Below are 9,012 nucleotides of genomic sequence, written 5' to 3'. Positions count from 1 at the left end.
CCCAGCCCTGTTAAAAAAAAAAATCACACTGGCACAAGGCCCAGGATGGGTCATATTCAGTCCTGCAGGTAGAAGCTTTATACCATTGGAAAGGGATCATACATTGGGAAGTTACCTACAATAGTCTTTCTAGATCTAAAAATATAATTGCCAGATTCTCCATTATGATCAGGCACCTTTGAGTTGCACAAGCAGCACAATAGAGCTGGAGTCTCATTGTGTTTCACCACAGGGGTGGCACCCCTCTATCATAAAACCAGCAGAAGTCAGCTTCTGTGCCAACTGCCCCACCCCACTGCAGCACATGGGGCGAGGTGAACAGAGTGGGGCTTCTCACTCCGTTGACCCACAGTGGAGGGATACAAAAAATAGTCCCAAGACAAATTCATGCCTTAAAATTTTTCTAAAATAGATTCAGCATGCACACAATACAGTGCAGTAAAGGTTAATGGCACTCATTTGCAATCACCACTCTCATTCCACATTCAGTCTACTAAACCCTTTACCTCCCGCCCTACCATCATGCATTCTCTCAGTAAATATTCCTTCTGATACTACCACTGTGAACAAGTGCAACTGGAGGCAATCAAAGGTACGCACACAAACATGGTAGAGACACCCTTAGCACCCTGCCTTACTGACAGCTCCCTTTCCATTGTATTTATTGTACAGGATTCAAAACAAATGATCTTAGTCAAATTAGAATTGTGCAGATTGAGAGAGCTAGCTACACCACAGCACTGTGTCAATAATTTATTACATTGTATGCTGTTATTGAGTAATTTTACTACTAGCACTTGAGAACAGCTTGAACCTTATACAGAGTAATACAACTTGCAACATACCAGTGGATAGGGTGGATAGTTAAGAAAGAAATGAAGCTTGGAACAAAACATACATTGAAACAAATATGCTTCTGCATTTATCTAGCTCCACGTACAATTGAATACTAAATCAACATATTATATTTAATGATTTTTTTCATATACACATCATTTTAAGAGCTAATTGGAAAAGTTCATTTTACAGTGCAACTATTTACACCAAATGCTGAGTGTTTAGGGACATTACTTTCTCTTACAGACATTAGTATTCTCTTCACACATTTCCTAATGGACATGGTGGGGAAGATATTGGCAGTGGGACTCAGACTTGTCTTAAGAACATTTTAAGGAACAGTAATGTATTTTAAGAGGTGTATATGCTGCTTATTGACTTTACATTTAACAATATCCTTAGGGATTAAAACAGCAGAGCTTTTTGTGGTATGGAATTTTAATTTCCTTGGAAGTGATCTTTAGTGAGAACAATTCTCTTGTGATTATGGAATTCTTTACCCAAAGCCCCATTCTGGGCTAAGTTTGGAGTGTGACAGTATTGAACTACTGCTAAAATGTGTCTACCACTAAGAGACACACAGACACAGTGAGATTTTTAGCAGATTGTTTCTTATTACCATTGTTGTAAACATACTTGTGCTAGAGCTAAGAGGATTAGTTACTCTTGTTTGAGAAGAAGTTCTTGTCAATTTTTGTAATTATCTTTGTTAATGTATTAATGTGAGGGATTGTGCTGCTACCTACAACCACACGACTCCACTACCATGTCTTCATATTGTTTGTAGACCACATTATTTGCCGAGTCTATAAAGAGAATGCTAATAGGACTCAGTCTAGTTGGAACACAGCAAGTTGGAGGAGTCGATTCTGGGTCCATTGAGTTCATTAACGTTTGGATAACTGCGTGATTGGTGGGTTCTAAATGAGATCGAAGAGGAAATTCACAAAGCCCTTCACAGTGATAAGCTTCATATTCCAGAGGGGCTATTATCCAGTCATCCCAACCCATATCCTTAAAATTCACATGGAGTGCTTTTTTACTACACCTTGCCTTCAGGTTCTTGTTGGGCCTCTTCCCCTGCCTCGTTGCTAAAGGAGCTCTTCTCTTCCTCCGCTGATTGAATAAGTATTCATAAACAGTTTTGTCATCTTGGCCTGATCTTGCCTTGATTTCATTGAAAAACAGGTCCCTTTTTTTTGTCCTCCCAAATACCAAGAAGAGAGCCTTTTCATTGACCTGCCTCCCTGTTCTATTCAATCCCATACTCCTTAGATCAATAGCTCTCCCCCTATCGAAAGCTTCGAGTTCGAAACACAAGTTAGCTGAGTTTTTAAAATTCCTAAAAAGTTTCCAAATGTCAAATACTTCCCATTTTGGTGTATCTGCAATGCTGACAGTGCGAGAGTCCAGGAGAGTTGCTGCTTGTCTGTTTGTGGGGCAACTGAACAATTTCACTTGGGAAGTTTTCCCAGGAGAATGAGGCTTCCAGGTCTCAGAGGGCTTTTTCCTTAATATCCGCAGCTCTGCCCCCAACAAACCATCTTTTTCTAATGCACTGATGTCAAAAACATATTTTTGTTTTCTTATGGCTGGAGCTCGGTCATCTAAAACAAAACAAAAACCACACACACTTTTAAGTTTATTGTAAACAAGAATGAGTATTAGCTCTAAAATTCCTCCTGTTACTTCTGAAGTTTGCTCATAAACTCACAAGGTCACTCGCTATTAGCCCACAGTCTTGGAAGTCCTAATAAAGAGCCTTTTAACCAATACAGACACAGTCATAAAAATCTGCTCTGAGCTGAAACTCAGAGGAGCCTAATGACTCAGTAGTGAAATGGCATTCTGAATGCTTCTTGTTTCAGCCAAAGAAATGTCATCTCACCTGTGTGTGTTTTCTGGCCCCAAAGTATCAATTAGCCAACTGGCAGAGATTCCTCCTTCAAGTGTGAGACTTCACAGTGCATAGCCACCACTTACATTCTTGAAATAGGACTGAAGTGGGGCTTAAGTGGTGCCTGGACCTCATGCTGGCCCCCTGTACAGAGGTGAATTTCACCAATAGACAGTACAATGGTTAATTTGTCCTTTAAAATCCAAATCCTCCAGGAACTGCCAGGCACCGGGACAACTGCTTCATTAACTACACAAGGCTCACAACTTATTCTGACGGAGCAAAAAATATAACCCCCAGAACCATTGCCTGGTGAGGTTCATAAGAAGCATTATTAAGAAACATGGCTATTTAAATTCAGCATGTTACATTGCCATTGCCTTCCAAAGGAGAATCAAGTATTTCATGTGGAATGCAGCTCTGCTGAACAGCATTCCATGTCGCTACAGCAGCCAAATTGTTATCATTAAATGCCTTCTGTGTCCCCATTCTAGACTGGATTGTCAGGTGACAGCCTCATCATTGCTCGCTCATCCATAGCTTTCCCAGGAGCTGCTCTCCATGGGCACCAACGATGCTCACTGAAATCCCTGAAAAAACGCATCCTAACATTATGGAGAGCAGCATTAGGCTCAGATTGCCCTACTTGAGCAGTCAGGTGAACACCTGATCTGGGACACTGACCATCTCACCAATAAGAAGCTACGTGATGAACAGGAAATGAGGCATGTTCATTTATTGGAGGAAGGGGTGCACTGGGCTAGCTCAATTTTCTCAAAATTTTCCACAATCAGAAACTTGTGCCACAGAGTCTCAGGTCTCCCCTTGAAGAGGCCAGCATTTTCACAAAGCAGCTCTTTGTTTTGCTCCTGGAAAAGCACAGAAATAGCACTGTCTTTACGGCCCCATATGCCTGCAGACATATGGCTAACAAGAAATAAAATGGTATTTTACCAACTACTGTAGTTTAAGTATGAAAAAAGCTCCCAAGTCATATTTTCAAAGGTATTTAGGCACCTAAACATGCAGATAGGCAGTCAGTGGGTTTTCAGAATCACCTAGGCATCTGACAGCCATTCATTTCAATAGGAGTTCGGTGCCCCAGTGCTTTTGAAAATCCCATTAGGCACCTATCTGCATCTTTAGGCATCAAAAAGCCTTTGAAAATATGTCCCAAAATGTTTTGCTTAACTAGCGTACAAATACTCCTGCTGTCCTGCTGCCAGAAGAATCTGCTAAGCTTAAACTGAAAAGACAAAAACTGCCTATAAGTTACATGAGTCTAATTACATTCAAATCAGTCAAGCTAATTTTTAATGAGCATTCTTTTTCAATTAACACTGCATGCAGACATGCATCACACACATACCAATGTCACACACACACCCATAAATGTTGTATCACCTTTCTTACCTTGTCCTTTGTCTATAAAGCTTGTTATTGTATTGGCAAGTCCAGTCTCCAGTTTTACACTTCCATTAATGCCTTTTCTTTCTGCGTCCGAGAGAGTCCTGTAGAGGGAGAGCATGTATTCATGTGGCGTTATAGGGGGGTGTTTGAAAGTCTCTTTAGGCTCCCTTTGTGTTACAGGTTCTTTAGTCTTTTTGGTTTTGTAAGAACTGGCATCAATATTGCCTGTGCCAGTTTTTCTGAGTGAGGCTTTGCTGCCAAGGTTCTGAACCTTTGGGGTCACTGTCCTTACTCCAGATTGTCTGTTTGGGGACTGCCCTGCCTTTGTGTCTGTGGTCCCTTCTCTAGAGATACTCTTCTTTGATTCATTATTCTTTGCCAAGAGAGCTGCAGCTTGAGCAGTATTGCTTTTAGCTCTCGCCTTTAAGGTCCCAGCACTATATCCATGGTTTCCAGTCCTAAAGGTACCTGCCCTTGGCGATGGATTTGTCTCTTTTCCTTCTGCTTTTAACAATCCTAACCTGGATCCTGGATTACTCTGACTTGCTTCGGAATTACTCAACACTACAGAAACTAGAACCAGGTAAAACCAAGTCAGGTGCCAAAGCAATAAAGTGAGAAAGTGCGAGATTTTCATCCTCTGGTCTTCCTTTGAATGCCACTAAAGAAAAAATCAGAAAAGGTTCCTCCAGTTTGGCATAAGAAAACATGAAAGAAATTAAAAACTGAAGTCAGCAGGAATAGTTTTCTTTTAAGCTTAAAACACTTTAAATCTGTTTGTTTAACATTTGTATCCAGTCCCATAGTGGAAATGCTCATTTATTCAGATCTAATCTCCTCCTGGCCTCAGTTAGCAGCTAAAAAGAACTTGTTCTTGAAAAGAGAAGGTTTACCACCCCTTTTTCTTCTGTAAAACTGACTGAAAGCTTGAAGGAGTCTTGTTTAAATCTGAAGGGTTTTTTTTCCAAGAAGGAAGAATGGCGTAATGCTGCCTCTGTGTTACAAGTTTCTTTTTCTTTCTTTTTTTTTTTAAAGTTTTGAATCCTTTCCAGTGAAAATATTTCACACACAGAGACCTGCAGGTGCTTAGAAATTTTTTACAAACCTGAACTCAGGAATTGGAAACGGAATTCCAACAAAAACCTATTTAATTACTCTCTGATGTCATGCTGTCTAAACTAATTTAACTGCGATATATTTCTTTAAAAAAATCTTCTTTACCCTTTCCATTAGCATGAGTCATACTCTGCTTCATGTGAAACAACTCTGTGCGATCAAAACTCCAGAGGATGCCTTTTAAAGTGGCAATACGACCTTTACATTAGCCTTAGATGAACTTCACTTTCAAACCGAACAAAGTATGAACTAACAGTATGAATCTTGTACAGAATCTGTTAGAATAAATACATTTAAATATCTTATGATTCATAAGACATATTTCAAACAGTTCTGAACTTGGAATCTTTTCCTGCTAATTACAACAGTGAAGTCGCTTTTTCATTTGGTAACTGAAGGACTTTGCTAACAAAGTCATATACATTCATTCACACAATGAACATATTTTGAAGCCCATTTACTGTTACACTTTTAGAAAATAAAGTTGATTTCAGTTTGATGCAAACACTTGAAGAAATGAACTGAAGCCTCATGAAATACAGAGGGAGTGTTTCCCTGTTTTGTAGACAGCATTTTCATGCCTCTCCAGATTTCTCCATTTCTGTAATATTCCCTGACTGTAGAACTTACCTATCTGTTCTGATTCTGTCCAGAATTAAGCAGCAGTGTCCCCTGCAGGAAAATAGAGTTTCTGTCAACCTAAGGCACTGAGGGAGCCAGAGAGACAGGATTCTAAAACTCCCAGGGTATGTCTACACTACGGGATTATACCGATTTTACAGAAACCGGTTTTTTAAAATAAGTTGTATAAAGTCAAGTGCACGCGGCCACACTAAGCACATTAATTTGGGGGTGTGCGTCCATGTACCGAGGCTGGTGTTGATTTCCAGAGTGTTGCACTGTGGGTAGCTATCCCATAGCTATCCCATAGTTCCCGCAGTCTCGCCAGCCCTTGGAATTCTGGGTTGAGATCCCAGTGCCTGATGGGGCAAAAAACTTTGTCGCGGGTGGTTCTGGGTACAGCCTCACCCTTCCCTCCATGAAAGCAGCAGACAACTGTTTCGTGCCTTTTTTCCTTGGTGAACTGTGCAAACACCACAGCACAGCAAGCATGGACCCTGCTGAGCTCAAGACAGCAATCATGGACGTTGTAAACACCTTGCGCATTATCATGCAGTCTATGCTGAACCAGGACCTGCAAAACCAGGCGAGGAGGAGGCAGCTACGGCAGTGCGGCGACGAGAGTGATGAGGACATGGACACAGAATTCTCTCAAACTGCGGGCCCCTGCGCTTTGGAGATCCTGCTGGTAATGGGGCAGGTTCTAACCATTGAACGCCGATTTTGGGCCCGGGAAACAAGCACAGACTGATGGGACCGCATAGTTTTGCAGGTTTGGGACGATTCCCAGTGGCTGCGAAACTTTCGCATGTGTAAGGGCACTTTCATGGAACTTTGTGACTTGCTTTCTCCTGCCCTGAAACGCCAGAGTACCAAGATGAAAACAGCCCTCACAGTTGAGAAGCGAGTGGCAAAGCCCTCTGGAAGCTCGCAACGCCAGACAGCTACCAGTCAGTCGGGAATCAATTTGGAGTGGGCAAATCTACTGTGGGGGCTGCTGTGATGCAAGTAGCCAAAGCAATCATTAAGCTGCTGCTACGAAAGGTTGTGAATCTGGGAAATGTGCAGGTCATAGTGGATGGCTTTGCTGCAATGGGATTCCCTAACTGTGGTGGGGCGATAGATGGAACCCATATCCCTATCTTGGCACCGGAGCACCAGGGCACCTGTCATAAACAGATAGTTAAGGGTTAATGTCTCTTTTACCTGTAAAGGGTTAACAAATAGGGAACCAAACACCTGACCAGGGGACCAATCAGGAGACAAGATACTTTCAAATCTCAGTGGAGGGAAGCCTTTGTTTGTGTTCTTTGGGTTTGGGTTTGTTCTCTCTGGGCTCTGAGAGTGACCACATGTACCTACAGGCTCTCTAATCTTCTACTCCAATTTTGTAAGTATAAAGGTAGAAAGGCGGTATAGTCTTTTTATTTGTTTTTCTTTATTTGCAAATGTGTATTTGGCTGGAAGTATTTTAAATTATATTTCTGTTGGAGGAGGCTTTTTTTCCAGTTTTTATAAGCTGACAGACCCTGTAATATTCCATCTTGAATTTACAGTGATTTTCTTTATTATTTTTTTCTTTTATTAAAAGTTTTGCTTTTAAGACCTGTCTGATTTTTCCCCTTGTTGAGGCTCAAGGGAATTGAGTCTGTACTTAACAGGGAAGGAGAAGGGAGGGGGAGAGAAAGGGGGGGAATCCACCTGATTTCTCTGTGTTGTGATTCAAGGAGTTTGAATCACGGTGATCTCCTAGTGTACCCAGGGCGGGAAAGATCTGGGAGGAAGAAAGGAGAAGGGGGAATCCCTTTGTTTAGATTCACGGAGCTTGAATCTGTATATCTCTCCAGCAGCCCAGGGAGGGAACACCTGGAGGGGAGGAGGGGGAAGGGAAATGGTTTATTCCCCTTTGTTGTGAGACTCAAGGAATTTGGGTCTTGGGGGTCCCCAGGGAAGGTTTTGGGGGAGACCAGAGTTTATCAGGCACTCTACTGCACCCTGTACATAAACCGCAAAGGGTACTTTTCAATGGTGCGGCAAGCACTGGTGGATCACAAGAGATGTTTCACCAACATCAACGTGGGATGGCCAGAAAGGGTTCATGACACTCGCGTCTTCAGGAACACTACTCTGTTTAAACGGCTGCAGCAAGGGAATTACTTCCCAGACCAGAAAATAACAGTTGGGGATGTTGAAATGCCTGTAGTTATACTGGGGGACCCAGCCTATCCCTTGATGCCATGGCTCATGAAGCCATACACAGGCAGCCTGGACAGTAGTAAGGAGTTGTTCAACTACAGGCTGAGCAAGTGCAGAATGGTGGTAGAATGTGCATTTGGCTGTTTAAAGGCGCGCTGGCACACATTACTGACTCGATCAGACCTCAGACAAACCAATGTCCCCTTTGTTATTGCTGCTTGCTGTGTGCTCCACAATCTCTGTGAGAGTAAGGGGGAGACCTTTATGGCGGGGTGGGAGGCTGAGGCAAATCACCTGGCCGCTGATTACATGCAGCCAGACACCAGGGCGATTAGAATAGCACACTAGGAAGCGGTGCGCATCAGAGAAGCTTTGAAAACGGGTTTCATCACAGGCCAGGGTACGGTGTGACTGCTGTGTTTGTTTCCCCTTGATGAACCCCCACCCTTGATTGACTCATTCCCTGCAAATAACCCACCCTCCCCCTTCAATTACAGCTTGCTTAAGGAAATAAAGTCACTATCATTTAAAAATCATGTACTCTTTATTAATTCATTATAAAAAGAGGGAGGGAACTGACAAGGTAGCCCGGTGTGGTTTGGGAGGAGGATAGGAGGGAAGGAAAAGGCCACTAAAAAAATTTCAAAGTAATGACAACCTTTTGGTTGGGCTGTCCATGGAGGTGGAGTGGGTGGGTGCACGGAGCCTCCCTCCATGCGTTCTTACACGTCTGGGTGAGGAGGATGTGGAACATGGTGAGGCGTGAGGGTGGTTATACAGGGGCTGCAGCGGCACTCTGTGATCCTGCTGCTGTTCCTGAAGCTCCACCAGATGCCGGAGCATGTCAGTTTAATCATGCAGCAGCCCCAGAGTTGCATCCCGCCACCGCTGATCTTCCTGCCTACACCTCTGATCTTCCTGCTGCCACCTCTCAT

General features: G+C 42.8%; 1 protein-coding gene across 1 annotated transcript; it reads right to left on the bottom strand.

The window, feature by feature from the left end:
* Window positions 1–738: 738 nt before the first annotated feature.
* GDF5 (growth differentiation factor 5) lies at window positions 739–7,884 on the bottom strand. Its single transcript, XM_050917656.1, has 4 exons — window positions 7,871–7,884; window positions 5,891–5,932; window positions 4,148–4,245; window positions 739–2,444 (listed from the first exon to the last, which is right to left on the bottom strand). The coding sequence occupies exons 1-4, from the start codon at window positions 7,882–7,884 to the stop codon at window positions 1,576–1,578; spliced, it is 1,023 nt and encodes a 340-aa protein (XP_050773613.1). The 3' UTR covers window positions 739–1,575.
* Window positions 7,885–9,012: the final 1,128 nt, after the last annotated feature.

Source organism: Gopherus flavomarginatus, chromosome 11 (genome assembly GCF_025201925.1).
Source record: "Gopherus flavomarginatus isolate rGopFla2 chromosome 11, rGopFla2.mat.asm, whole genome shotgun sequence".
NCBI lineage: Eukaryota > Metazoa > Chordata > Testudines > Testudinidae > Gopherus > Gopherus flavomarginatus.
Note: the sequence above shows the minus strand (reverse complement) of the source record. Positions and strands in the feature narration are given on the sequence as shown.